The sequence below is a fragment of the Blennius ocellaris genome, assembly GCF_963422515.1.
Source record: "Blennius ocellaris genome assembly, chromosome: 4".
In the NCBI taxonomy this organism is placed as follows: Eukaryota; Metazoa; Chordata; class Actinopteri; order Blenniiformes; family Blenniidae; genus Blennius; species Blennius ocellaris.
In genome coordinates this window covers 8,367,241-8,382,821 of record NC_137653.1, presented here as the reverse complement: position 1 = coordinate 8,382,821, position 15,581 = coordinate 8,367,241, and the positions used below count along the sequence as shown (strand labels likewise).

General features: G+C 38.7%; 1 protein-coding gene across 3 annotated transcripts in view; it reads left to right on the top strand.

The window, feature by feature from the left end:
* Positions 1-6,173, top strand: part of asic1b (acid-sensing (proton-gated) ion channel 1b) — a gene marked incomplete at both ends in the record, with an annotated part of 164,225 nt that extends 158,052 nt beyond the window's left edge. For all 3 annotated transcript variants that reach the window (XM_080495017.1, XM_080495015.1, XM_080495016.1), the window contains 4 exons: positions 3,603-3,694; positions 4,033-4,112; positions 4,861-4,962; positions 6,078-6,173. In XM_080495017.1, the coding sequence (XP_080351143.1) occupies positions 3,603-3,694; positions 4,033-4,112; positions 4,861-4,962; positions 6,078-6,173 (370 nt within the window). The remainder of the gene's footprint in view (positions 1-3,602; positions 3,695-4,032; positions 4,113-4,860; positions 4,963-6,077) is intronic.
* Between the last annotated feature and the right edge of the window lie 9,408 nt (positions 6,174-15,581).

Sequence of the window (15,581 nt, the reverse complement as noted above, 5' to 3'; positions counted from 1 at the left end):
ATTACTGAGCTAGATTGGCCTTCCAACTCTCCTGATCTGAACCCTGCAGAGAATCTATTGCCTATTGTCAAAAAGAAGATGAGAAACTCAGTGGCCACAATAAAGATTCGCTGAAGGACACAATGAAAGCGCCTCAGGCTTCCAAAAAAACACATCAGCAGAGTCACAGTTTGACCTGTATCAGTGTCACTCCACATTGATGGAGCTATTTGTTCAAAGAAAACCCCGACTTAATATTGAGAATTGAGTCTGTTTTTGTAGAAGTTAAAAAAGTCAATTTTTTATACTATTATTTGAATACTCTGGCTTTTCATGGCCCTGACATTAGAGATGAAACCAAAAAAACATGTATTTTTTTAATTATTTCTTTCATATTTATAAAGTACATTAGGGTTTCAGTTTGATTTCAATTTAATAAATGACATTTCCATTAGTTCTATTTTATATGCACCAGTATGGCTCATGAGCATTATCATTCTGAAAGTCATAAGTCTAAAACCTTTCAATTGTTTTGTTTTTGTTTTTGTTTTTTGTTTTTTTTGGGGGGGTGGGTGGTTCCCCCACACTAATAGTTAAATATTATTGAACTTAAGCCATCTTATAAGTATCCAAATTTGCTTAATTTTCAGTGCTTTGCTACATTGTAGAATCCAGATCCCCAATGCTTCTTGAAAACAAATCTTTACTAAAACTATTACATTCTATGAGCTCCTCAGGTTACAGATTTATTCTGCTGGTGTACAGCGAGTGGATTTTTTTCTCTATCATTGATTAGCCATTCACTGCAGACAGTCTCAAACATAATTTTCTGCCTTGATGGTGAAGGATGAAGACAGAAGCCTGATCTTTACCACAATTTGAGTGGATTATACTACTTTTGAAAACAAACACCATCAAAGCACTATTGTGAATGTCTTCATACAGTCTCACCATCTATGGATGTCATTTACACACAAAGAAAAGAAAATTGCCACCGAGCAACATAAGCTGTCTACTCATCTTTCTAAAAAATAGCATTGAAATGTTTTGGGTCAATTTTCTTTTTAACTAATTTGTTTAAAGGGTCCTTAGTGGACATTAAAACCCATTCACTTTCACAACCCTGGAAATGAACTTAGGAAATCCAATAAGATTTCTCCCACTCACAGCTTAACTTGATTAATCATCAAAGCACAGAGTGTTTCTTGGCTAAACATACTCCATCAAAAAAGTAGCTCAAGGAAGCATGGAGAGGGTACAATAGCAGTCAAATCTTTTTTTTTTATCCATCACTCCCAGCAGAGCTGCTGAAGACAAGATAATTACACCATATGCAGCTTGGGTACTATAAAAACCTTTCACTTCCTTTCAATTTTTCTTTTTTTCTTTTTTTAAATTCCCCATGGATTTATGTGAACCCATCCAGTTCGTTATTTTGACTTGCCGTATTTCTTTGCGATGTCAGTGTGATGAACATTAGCTGAAGTGTTCTGGTTTCCAGGCTGTGCAGTGTTTAGTGATGTGAAACTGACGGCCGTGACAGTGGACTGCCTGTCTTTCTATGGGAAACCACACACAGAAGACGCTCACACACACATGCCTTAATCCACAGTTTGACAGATTGATAGCAACATTTGACAGCAAGGAAGCATCAGTCACATTTCATGATGACAACCACTACAGGCCGGCAGATCAGGAGACCAACAATGTCAGCAACAGTGAGACACAGCCCAGGGGCATCTGCGCCCCTGAAGGCGCACAGGGCAATAGAGCAGGAAGAAGTACACCAAAAATATGTCAGTCTGAAGCAGGGTGCATGAAAAAAATAAGAATAATAACAAACTATTATATCGTTGAAGAGTATAAAAGTCCTCGTATATTATAGACTGTGGTTTTTGTAACTTAATTTGTTCTCATCCTGTTTCGTTGTTTGTGTTATTGCCATACATTGTGAAAGGAATTGTATATTTTGTTTTGCGTGAAAGACAGAAGTCATGAATACTTTTTTTTTATTAAAATATAGCCTTTTAATAAAATAAGAAGTATATTTACTGGCTGAATGAGGTTACCATTGTCTGAACAGTCGGCAAGTATTTGTTGAATGGTTCAAATAGACAACTAATCATAACACAGAACTGAAGTGTTGAGCTAATAGTGGGTAGGACAAATCAGACTGGCAGTTGAAACTTTATTTGCATAAGATCTTTCATTCAAGTCATTCAAAATTCAGATTGTTAGAAAAAACATAAAAAGTATCCTGATGTTGTTGTTGTTTTATAATTGAGGGATGTAAAACAACTAAATGCTTCGATTAAATGCTTAATTAAAATAAGGAAAACTACATCAAACTGAATTGAAAATTCCACAAGGAGCATTTTTATGGAGCATTTTACTGTTAGCCTGTGCATATATAACCAGTCACATGCACACAATTATTCGCACACCAGCGGTAATGGCTGCTGTGAGAAATGCTCGCCACACCATTGGGGGGGAACTTTAGATTCAGTTCATGTCCAAGGTCACATTAATTAAGTGAAACTGATTGAACCACCAACCTCATGATAAGAGAAGAGCCTGCTCTTTCCATGGATACTGTGTGTGTGAGTGTGTGTAAAATGATAAATGCGATTGTCAGTTTGTCCTGTGATGGAGTTGGGACCTGTTCAGGGTGTGTCCTGCATTCACCCATAGTCAGCCAAGACTGGCTCTTGAGTCTGGCAACCCTGAGTTAGAAGATGGATAGAGGGATTATTTTACTTCAATTTAAACTTGTCTGTGATTTGACGTGAAGAAAATAACAGGGTCCTGGTATTTTGCACGTACATATCTCTGCAGCAGTAACAAAGTCATTCTTAATCCAAAAAGCCGATTTCTGTTTGTATATCAGAAGAGAGAAAAAAGGTGGAAACCACTGGCCCAGAGTACCAGATGAGGTGTTAAGTGTATAATATTATTTTTCATGAAAAAGATGTCTCAAGTTGCTGTACAAAGTCAAACCAAATAAGGTTAACGTATACAATCTGCAATCATTCATATTGAGATTGAATATGTTCTACATTCCTTCTGTGATACCACATCCCCATCTAAGATATCCAAAGTCAGTCCAAAGCAGAGTTTCCTCGAGGAACGGATAATCATCACTTCTCTTGACTTGAATTCAGGCAGTGTAACAGGGCACCAAGTAAAGAAGCAGAAACTACAAAGTCGCACTGTGGTTTTGATCTCCAATCCATTGGGGCGTAAAGTCAGACTTTGCCCACAGAGAGGATATTCAAGATTCAAAATAATAGTCTGTCATGCCCTGGGCCTTTAAACTAATCCCTTTCCTTTTTCCTTCTGCTGAAGTCCTGAGTGAAGACACAAACACAGTATAAAATCAAACAGCTGGCATCATTTCCCTTGTATTCCTCAATGACCAGACTCACCTGGGGGAAATTAGTTGGTGGTGGCAAGTTATTTGCTCAACTTGACGCATCTGCTCTGCTATCTGCAGTAACTGACAGGATTACCAGTCGTGTTCCAAGCCCGAAGAGGCTCTGGGAAAAATGTGTAAAAAATGTAATCTGTGACATTTGAATCTGTGATCGAAGAATCTGCTTCCTGTTTTCTTTTTCTATTTGCAGTGATAACATCCTGGTTCTGGATATTTACTTTGAAGCACTGAACTACGAAACCATCGAGCAAAAGAAAGCCTATGAATTGGCAGGCCTTCTGGGTAAGGACAGGGCTGTCAAGTGTTTTCTTGGGAGTTGATAATATGCTGCATGCACAATGACAGATGCTTTTCATCTCAAGTGACAGTAACGCAAGCACTTGAATTTTTATAAAAGGTGTTCAGATCCCGGCAGACACAAAGCTCTCTCTTTAATCTATTGATGTTGCTCAACTGCATATTTCCAAACGTCCACATTTCTGTTAGTTCTTACGTATCAGATGCAAGTATGTTTAAATGTATGTTTTAGACGTGACATCTGAATCATCTGGATGCCTGGATATGACATCCATCTCTGTTGTGTATTCAAGAACAATCTATGCTTTCTGTTATTATTTCAGGTGATATAGGAGGTCAGATGGGTCTCTTCATTGGGGCCAGCATCCTCACTGTTCTTGAGCTCTTCGACTATCTATACGAGGTGAAATATTCCCCATGATTATCAACACCAGGAGCTATCTCTCTTGAATAAAACATGCAGCACGGTATATTTAATGGTAACTTGTGCCATCCAAGTATTTTGGAATTACATGCTCCCAAAATTGAGTTTTTCACACAGTGTTAAATCTCCACAAGGACTTATTTTAGTGAGCGTGACGAGCACTCTGTCCCACAACGACCCGGTGTGACACACACACACACACACACACACACACACACACACACACACACACACACACACACACACACACACACACCCACCCATACATTTCAGCAATGGCAATGCTGAATACATTAACATTTTGGATGCATTATACTTTAGATTAGTCGAGATGTCTTTGTCCACTCTCATTAGCAGGAGTAGCTCTGTGCTGCATGCTTCCTCGATGCTTTCTCTTCTGCCTGCAATACTGAGTGGGTTGCTGTTTGTCCTTGTTTGGATGTTAGCATGTGTGTGAGGTGGACAAAAAGAAAAGCAGCACCTGTTCACGTGCAGGATCGATACAGCGACATAATTAAAGACACATAAAATCAATTTAATTTACATTCAATCTTGCCCGATCCTTCAAACCGCTCAAAGTATGTAGGTTTGAGTGATGAAACTGCACAGTAGAAATAGAAAGGGTATTTGGATGATCTCCAGAATCAACAACAACAACAAAGAATCTCTATGAATATTGTGTTTTGATCCTCAAAGGTCAGTGAAGTGTGTTCTCGTCCGTTTTCAGGTGATCAAGTACAAGCTGTGCCGGTGCATGAAGAAGAAACACAAAGGCCGCAGCAACAATGACCGGGGAGCTGTGCTGAGCCTGGATGATGTGAAACGCCACGTCAGTAGACTGCTGCTAAGCACTCACACTGTGTCAGCCTGCATTGCTTTGACAGGGGCATACTCTCATCTTTGTCTCCATTGGGTGGGATGTGAGGAAGATGAAACAGCGGTGGTGGGAGGAAGAGCAAACGCAGGCTGGAAGAGATAGAGATGGAGGAAAAGAAGGAGGGATGGACATGAGAAACACGGAGGAGAAAAAAGTGATTGAGGTGTGGGGGGGAGGAAAATTGAGAGCGAGGAGTCGGGGAGGGGAAAGTGGCTTGAATTTAATCAAAGCTGGGGGACAGCACCAGAAGGGACAGGCTGGAATTAGAGCTTTGGAAGGTGTGACAGCTTACTTATTTCCAAGTGTAAATGAAGGCAGTTCACTTTAATTGTAAGTCAGAGCCCAGCCAAAGAAAGAAGGTAGAGATGTGCCCCTCCACTGATCTCCTTTCTTGGCTTGAGTTCTTGTCTTTCCATCTTGCTTGGATATTTTTTCCCGCCTCTGCGCTCCTGTTTTATGCTACAGTCCCACTGCAGGAAAAAGTGGTTTAACACTGACTTTATCAACAGGACTGTGATTTTTTTTTACATATTTATTTTTTTAATTTTAATTGTTCCTTCATATGTGATATATTTCTAAGCTAGTCTGGTCATGTCACTTTTCATTTGATTTTTACATGACAATTCTGCAACATAGGATTATCACATTGAAACAGTGATACCAAAAGCAGCCACTGCTCCTCAGGAACCCTTTGTTTGAATTAATAAAAATTCTTCTTTCCTTTAACATTTCGTCTTACTTTTGTCAGCACCTATTTTACAAAAACTCCAAGATTGGTACACATATACCGACATGAGTTCCATCTACATATGCTTACAGGACTTCGTTTGAAGACGGCGTGCAATGTTTGATGTCATACTACGTCGCTCGAGGGCAGTGAACTGTTCACGAGAAATCAGAATATGAACCACGATGCCAAAAAAATAAGAATTCTGCAGGAATCTGAATTGCGAATTACGACCTGCAGTGTGACTTTGGCACTAGTATTTCCCCTGCAAGATCATTTGTCTCCTCTGTCTTCACCCTACTTTGTCTCACTTCTCTCTCCTGTCACCTCTTCCTCTCAGGCTCCTTGCGAGAACCTGCGTTCACCGTCAACGTATCCTGGCAACATGCTACCTCATCATCCAGGCCAGGGTAACTTTGAAGACTTCACTTGCTGAACCCGACCCCGGTGGAGCTTCAAAGTGCGCGTTATGCAACCAAAGCCAACCATACAACAAGAACTATCCGACGCAGGGGGAGTGAGGAACTGATACAAAATCTAGCTGAGGTACTTTTTACAACAACAAAAAAACTGAAGAAAACTGACAAATCAAACATGACAAAGAATTTTCACCCAAGGCCAAGTGAGGAGGAAGTCCTGAATATGGGGAAGAAAAAAAAATCTGTTAATTTTCTGGAGAACATTTCATGCAGCTCTCTTAAACTCTGTTTTTCCTCCGGAATACTGCCGCAAAGGATGCTCATGGAGAAACCTTGCCAACAAGGACCTCTTCTCTCTCTTTCTCTCTCTGTCTTTCTCTCTCTTTCAAAAAGACAAAAAAATGCAAAAATAAACATGGGATAATGTACAAATATATCACCATAGACGACAGATCAGAAAAAAAATAAGCCCCTTTGCCTTTACATAATACAAAAACTCATCATGGTTTTACCGAACACCGGCCTGCTAGTGTGACAAATACTGCTTACTCCACTGTACATGTAGCAACATCTGTAACTGTTGCAGCGCTTCATAAAACAACCGCTGGACTTTATGTAGTTCGTACGAGAATGTATCTTTGTTCACAATGAGTGTAGTGCAGGGACACTTTCAGGGGGCGGCGGCGGTGGCGGTGGCTATTGTGATGGTAGACGTGTATCGTCTACCATTAAAAATGTACTGGTGAAGATTTCAGGTCTCATCATGTAAATGCATGCAAGTATTCATCCATTGCATGTTTCTTTCATATCATTTCCAATTTTAGTTAATTCATTTTTACATATATTTCTATATATATTTATATTTATATACACTACCAGTCAAAAGTTTGGACGCAAGGTTCAAGGTTTTTTTGAAACCTTGGTACATTGTGGATTCTCCATAAAGGCATCAAAAATATGAATGAACACATATGGAATTATGTTGAAAACAAACTGTGAGATAATTCAAAACATGTTTGATATTTTAGATTCTTCAAAATAGCTTCACTTTGCTTTGATTACTGCTTTGGACACTCAGCCTTGAGGTGTGCCTTCACAGGTGTGCCTTATCAAGGTTCATTTGTGGAATTTCTTGTCATTTGTGGAATTTCTTGCCTTTTTAGGCTACATTTACTCATACCCAGTTTTTTGTTACAAAAACTGATATTATGGATCTATAGGATTGGTGCACTAAAAAGTAATTCTGCACTTTGGGTCAGTTTGTTTGCACAACATCAACATGAATGTCGCTGGTTCTAGCTCAGATAAGTGCATACAAAAGTTTGAGCTTTTTTCTTCTTTTTTTTAAATTATTTTAAGCATGGTATAACCACATGAGCTCCTGGTATTAAAGCAAATGGCTTTCATAAGTTAATATAAGAGTCTGTGAATGACCTGCAGCCCACTTATTCAGATTTATTCATTTAGGTTTGAGGACTATTTTATGTTCTGTAAAGCTGTAAAGTGCACTTTCATTATTCGTGCAACCACGAATGCTTAACGATTACAAAGACTTTCATTCCCTAGTCATTGTCAAAATGCTCTCAGAATATTAAAGAAACAGTCGCATTACTTATTTCGGATTTAATGTTGTCAGTATTAAGTACTGCATTAGAATATCTGTGTCAGCAATCGTTAATATTTTATTTTATGAATAACAGATATCGGGACGTATCCAATATCATATATCGATACTGCAGAGTGAAAGTAAAAGGGCCAACAAGTGTTCAGCATCTCTGTGAACTCTTTCAACTATTTCAGATGACGGCCTCGTGACACTCATCAAGAGAATGCTAACAGTGTGCAAATCCATAATCAAAGCCAAGTCTGGCTACTTTAAGGAATCTATGATTTGAATAATATTTTGAGTTATTTCACAGTTTTTTCTTCACTACATAATTCCATATGTGTTTATCCATAGTTTTGATGCCTTCAGTGAAAATCTACAATATAAATAGTCCTGAAAAACATTGGCTGGTAGTGTACGGTATATACATATATACATTATAATTACCAAGTTTGCCTCAATGAAATACAGGAAAAAGAAGATACATACCGTATATTTCTATGTATGTGTGGCCAGAGACTGTTTTGTGCCCAAGCAGGTTTGAGGAGTGTTTGATTGTGCAAATAGATGAGCTGCACTTAATTTCATTCATCATCCTTTTTATTTCTTCACGTTTTATTTTACACGTTTTCCCGATGAGTCAGAGAATCTTCATTCAGCTTGGTTTACTCTCATCTCAGCAGCAGGATGAGGTGTGGAGATATTTCGGGGTTTTTTCTAGGTGACTTGATTGCTGAAGTCCTTGGAGTTTTTGTGGGGCTGTTAAAAAAAATTCTGTATCTGTGTTCTAGTTGCAAAAGTCTTATCAAAGCACAATACCGCCCGTATGTAGAGGTGATGTAAAAGAAAACGTACTATTCTTCTTGATATATTGTCATATTATTAATATCGTGTTGATCCGACTGTTTTCGGTTGTTTTTTTCTTTCATATAAAAACATACTCAGTATTGCCTGATGATCCTGTTTCCATCTTCCAGGTAATAGGCTGGTCTATTTAGTTATCAAAGCATAAATAAAATGTAAATATCATTTTGGAAAATTGCTTGTTCTCTGATGTTTTATTCTTATATCTTGCTGTCTTTCCGAAGCCTATATTTGTCCCTTTGATTAAAAGCAGAAGCAAAGCAATGTATTTTTTTAGCACAAAATACGGTTCAAACGTTCATTTTTTAATCAAGAGGAGCTCTCAGAATATCTGATTAAGCATTCTGCACTTCAGCCAAGTCATTTTTCACTATCGCTGTTTTCCTCCAATCTACATGTTATCTCGTGTTTTGCTTCATACAACATTTTCCAGGAATTAAATCAGCATCAAGAAAAGGGTTTTGGGCAGGAGTGCAGCATTAAATGAGATACTGCTTATCTATTTTAACCGTTCGTCTGTGCTGTGGTTTGAACAGCTGCAAACCACAACACTGGTGTTTTTCAAGCATCCTAACTCTTGCAGTCTAATTACAGTTACAGCTCCTGTATGACAAAGGGATGGATGAGAAATATCCTGCACAGCCGATACAAGCTTTATCGAGATTGTCAGTCAGCCAGCGTCCGCTTATTCTGGGCGGCTTTTCTCGTATTCTACTGTACATCTGGTGCTGCCAACTGCTGTGCTTATATTAGAAAACTGGCTCGGTGATGCATGACTCCCTGAATATTAGAGCCCAGTTATACGACCTCAAACACGGACTGCCTCAAAAATCCCGTTTGCCTCTCGGTCAGCTGCACATCTTTCCACCTCCACCCGAGGTTAATCCAGGACATCAAATCTACTGTTTTTGCATTTTTTTTTTTCATCTCCTCTTTTAACAGGAAACTAACACGTAAACATTGTTCATCAGAAGTTGGCATGCACTCATTTTTTATTATTCAGAAGAGAAACCTCAGCTGGTAGCCACACATTAATATACAAGTGTTTGAGCTCCCAGGAACCAACTTCAACATCTGATGAGGATTTTGTTTCTCCTGGTCTGAGCATCTGAAGAATATTTTAACCACTTTTGTTATTTTCTGCTGTACCTGCCAGGAAGACAAATTAATCCCCCCCAAAAAAAGGATGAAAATATGGTTCTGTTCATTTTCTGCTTGCATTTGTGTACCTGAACAGTGGGGACTGAGAGGATTGTGAGGAGTGTCAGGATTCAGCAAGGCTTCCTGACAGTGGCAGAAAACTGGAAGAAAATGCTTACTGCATCCTGATCACGCTCCAGGGCAAAGTAAATGGGAGATTTTGTTGGAGGTGGCAACACTAGCAGCAGTTTAAATAATCTACAAATCATTTATAAAAAATAAAAAAAAAGGATTACGGTAGTAAGATTTTCTGCATTGCTGCGATCCGAACTGATCGCCTTCCATTCTTGGAAGCAGATCCATAAAACTTGCCAACACCATCTCTCCTCACCAGCCGGGGTTAAATCATGATGTGCTCTCTGTCCCTCACAGATAAAAAGATCAGAAATGACCGCCCCCTCCGTGCTTTCACCTTGTTGGTTGACACGCAGCCAATCTCTGGACAGTATAGGAGCAAAATTAAAGAGAGTTACTCCTGCAATAGAAGCCTTCCCAAACTGTCCACCCTTTTTAAATGGCTTTAACTCCCTCAGCTAATCGCCGCGAGCAGCTGGATGTTCTATAAAAGGATTTTTCTGAAGCTAATGTTTCTGTGTTCCAATTTAAAGAGTTGTGCCACTGTAAGATTCTCAGCTCAATCTGACAGTTTAAATCTGCCTTCATGTGTTCACCCTGCAGCATCATTTAAAACCTGGGGTAATTTACCATAATCCTGTTATCACATCTTATTATCTACAGCAACAAGGAGATTACACTTTTTTTTTCCTCACAATTCTTTTATATGGTTGGGTTGTGTTCTATCAATGCTGATTGAAACGCACACATTATCACTCAAGTTGATCCATACTTCCACTGCCGTGTCTGACCCATCAGATGGACTGAAAAAGTTGCCAAGCAGTCTTAAAAAGTCATGTTTGGTTGGAGTCTTTTATAAAGTCACAATGAGAAATTGGGTTTGTATAGATTTTAATGAGTCCACTGTTATACCTGTCCATTTATTGATATTAAATGAGGAATTAAAAATGCTCAAAAAAAGCAGGAAAGGACAGAATTTACGTGATATATTACACATTTTTGAAAGTTCAGCCTGGTACAGGATGTAGTTAAAAGCAGGAATGAATAGAAATGTTTTAATGTTATCAATAATTGCCTTCCAGTAATAACATGTACATTTTTTTTAGATTAGCAACGCTAAGTCGTTTAGTTTCTGGTGTCTATGCCTAATATGTAAGGGGAAGCCTTCATGAACTCAATAATTCATCCCCAGTTTCCTCTAGATTAGATATAATTATTAACACTCATTGAAAACAGCCACACTGTCTGGGATGGGTTTTCTTTCAATGGCTACCCATTAAGGTTAACTTGTATTGACCCAAAGGGGGTGGGGGTATTTTTACTCCGATTCTCATTGTGCACACTGGTCTAGATTTCTGGATCTTTACCGTGTACATGTTATTTTTAAAACAGAATCACTCCAACTTGGTCCTCTCACTCCTGCCGGCCTGTCAGATGAGTCACGTTTCTGGTATAAATTTATCCTGTCAGATCTCGCAGTGCAATTAGGATGCTCAACCGTTCATCATAGATAAGGCTGAGGCCGACTCCTTTGGCTCCACTTTACATTCAGCTCATTAAGAGGATTAATAATCATAGTGCGGGCAACTTTCTCAACACTGAAAGAGCCTGGATTAGATTATAAACTTAGGTCTCTGAGATTTGTCCTTTCTCTTGTTATAAGTATGAGCCTTCATTCATTTATTCAATAGCATGGCTGCCAGGAAGCCTGTAAGGGATAAACCTAATCAACTGCCATCTTACCTGCACAGAGAATAAAATCCCCTCCAGAGATCCGAAGAACAATGCAGTGCATTAGTTACTTCTCATGCCTGTAAATGAGAATTTCTTTTTTGCAACTAGTTCCAAAAAAGCATAATGTACCCCCCTCCTCCTCCTCCTCCTCCTCCACCTCTTCCTCTCACCCGTGCTCACACAAGCACACTCTGATCAAACACAAACAGGCAAACAGATGGGATGCTATGTTTCGTTCTGCTGTGGCTTTGTAGTAATTGTGGGTAGTGTAGCGACATCGAAGTTGGGAAAGAATGAAGCGGTTGACGCTGTGGATAACCCGCAGCACTCAAGCTGCTGCGCTCTTGCTTGTTGTTTACTTGTTAACGCATAAACCACTTAAGAGGTCAATGGCCTCGGTCTGTCTCTGTCTTCAGAGAAACTATTATACCATCCAGTATGGAGGAGCGGCGTTTGAGATTTAGATCCCTTAATAAATGAGGAAGGGGCTGATTTACTAATTTATGAGCCTCTGCTATGATGAAAGCAAGTGGAATATGTGTGATAGCTGTAGAAGTCAGCTCAAAATTGAAGATTCAGATGGATAACAATACTTTCTGTGAGTTACTGGAGTACTAAAAAAATTAAATTGTGTGTGGTTTACATTTTAAAGAATGGTTGTGGCCCATTAGCTGGTGCTCCTTAATGTACAGACTACCTTTTTTCTTTTGGAATCTCATTTTCATTGTTGTTGAGCGGTGAGTTTCCTGTTTTTAAAGGAGTCGTCCCGTGGGAGTTTCATTAGTAGTCTAATTTCATGATGTGGTAAATAGACTTCATTTTGTTTGAATGTTTTACTGCATTAGCAGTCTCAAATTGCTTCACAACAGGGACACAACTGCCACTACCCATAAAGAATCAGGAGCAATTTATCATTTGTCGTCTTGCTGAAGGACACTTCAGCCTCAGCACATAGACAGGCACAACCCAGGATCAGACTATCCACTCCAGGATTGGTGGAAAACACTCTCGACCACCTGAGCCACAGCCACCAACAACCTGAAGAAAAAATATGTTGCTATTCTAAAACAGACAAGGGAACACAACATTTTGATGACAAAAAAAATCACGAATTTGTCTTCTATTTAATGTTAACATTTCTGAGTACATTCTCTGAAACTATATTTATCCTCATTAAGCATCTTTTATTTATTAAACACAAACAAAGGGAGTTTATCTTTAGATTGAAATAAATGCAATTTAGACAGTAAGCCATTTTAAACAATCCCTTCTGCTGCAACATGTAGTAAAATGTGTTAAAAAAAAAACATGTTTTGATACGAATTTAGTTCAATCCAAAAGTGCAACAAATTACTTGAATGTGTGCTTTATTTGGTGAAACTGAAAGATCATGCCGCAAAAACATGCCGCTTCTTAGCAACTGCATCATTGATTTCTTGGCGTGGGTTTCAGTGTTGTTATATCTGACAATAAAACAGTATGATTTCCAGAGAGCAAACTATAAATAGCAGTTACTTGAATAAAATAAAGTTAATTTGTTCTTTCTGGTTTGTTTACAAGGTCCTTTTAGGCCAGATTGAGCAGGATGTCTTTGACAACCTGCTTTGGAGTAATGACCACTGTCAAAGATTGTAACCTGGACAAACTTTAACCCTCACACTGTCTGCTATATATCAAAGAGTCTCTCTAGACATCACAAAGACCGACAAAGATAATCATTGGTGTTTTGACACCTTTCTACCACAAATGTTTAAAAAAACTTTTTAAAAAATATTTTAATCAAGATGAACTTGCATTCCTTTCATTATTGAAGAGGCCTGAATATGAAACTACGTTGAAAAACATGTTCCCAAATGCTGCAGAAAAGTCTTTCCGCAGTTCATGTAGACTTGGGGAAGTAATTTCTCATGTGACATTTATGCCATTTGCACGAAACAGGGACACTTGAAGCCCTAATCGCTAAGGACATTGTGGCTGCTTCGTCCTTCGATATCATTTTCTTTCCCCAACATCAATTTACTTTCAGACTGATTGTCAGGCCTCAGTCTGTGTTATTGGAGCAAAAACCATCTCATCTCTTTCATTGTTTTTTTTTATGTCTTTTTTTTTTTCCCAACAGGATAAAAAAAAAAAGAAGAAATTAGTGAAGAAGTCATTCAAATCAAAAACACATTCGGGATCTCAAAAGTTTCTTTTTCGATTTCCCACGTACAACTAAAACTACCAGGTGTGTCAGATGTTCAGATTGTTATCCTTCATTTGATGTCATCAAGGAGGAAATGAGCCGTGAGGTCCCCCCAACTCATCTATGTCCACAAGATGAACAAGCGGTCCCGCAGCAGATGGCCCGGCCTCCACAAAGCCATGATCACAATAATCCCGGAGTCAAGGCTCGACTGCATGAAGAGCCAAGATGAATTCACAAGAGAGCTGTATTGAGAAAGAAAGACAGGCGCAAACAACCTGCCAAGTACCCTAAACATCAATGAGAATTGGTATTGTTATAAAAGCCAGTGGTGATCACACACCGTCATCTGCAACATGCATGAAGATTATATATACATGCTATTCGTGTCTTATTTGAAAAGCCTCCTTAATTTGTTTGGAATCCTTCAAGCATAGCATATCCATTATAAGATGTACATTTTCTCCTCGCATTTGACTGCGAGGCTCCAGATGCTGTTTTTGTTTTGTTTTTAATCGAGTTTGCAGTGTCTGGCAGGCAGGTGAGCGTCATGACACTATGATAAACACAGGGTTAACCTCATTACTGATCCTGTGACAAACCCAGGCAGGCCTACGGGCCTGCTTAGTCTGGGTTTAGTCCACATCGACAAATGAGGTGTTCAGCAAACATGAGTTTTGAAAATGATGAGTATAATTCAGTATATTTAAGAAGGACTGAAATTACACTGTGGAAGAAAAAAATATTTTGTGAGTCATGTTGCTGGCAATATCATGTTTGCCACTCTTTAATTGAAAACTAAAAATAAGAATAATGCAATCAGATTTTAATAAATGCTGTCAGTGCCCTGCGGTTCATTTAAATTAATTAAATTTGTGGTGTCATTATGCTTATTAAATTTCATATTCAGATGAGGATAACATGTCATGTCACAAAGCTATTACATAATACCACTTTGTGACATGGTTTACTTTTTTTAATCAAATATTCGGCTCCCTCATTATGTCGTGAGAAGAATATGATGTTTCTTTAATCTGTTTTGATTTGTGTCATTTATATCCTGCATTAAACGACATGATGCAGAGAATTGTTCAACTTCAAAAACAATTGTTAACCACGATCTCTCATAAATAGATGAGATTATCCTGTTATCTTGTGGTGTTAAGAGGTTCTTATGATTTCACAAATGTATGTGGGATCAGGTTCATTAAATTGATGGAAAAACACATTAAATTCTATGCATATACATAGACCAAAATTACAATATTTCTTTCATCCCACACATGAAATCATTCATTTACTCGTATTAGCATCAACGTTTGTGTGTGATGAATAATAACAACAAGTAATAGGGTGCCACTAAAAATCTGAGGATTGTGTACATCCTATATGAATATGAGCTCAATGAAATGTTCTCACTCTCAGACAGAGCCCTGGGGCCCACCTGACATCACAGTGGAGGGCTGGGATTTGAAGGACTTGTACTGGATTAAGTGAGTGTGGCCTGAGGAATATGAATGAATCAGTCTTCGAGGATGTGTGAAAGATGCCGATAGAAAACAATCTATTGAGGAGGAGGATGTGAGAAACTGTATCGAACCACACAATCAGATCAATTTGGATGAAAGTGAGCAAGAACTGGCTGCCATGAGAAGGCCCTAAAGGATTTTAATGTGGGCATTTTTTTTTCTATAGCGGTGCTGCAGCACTAACATCTTGATTCACGATGTTTCAAAGGAAGCCCCTTTTCTAAACCCCCAT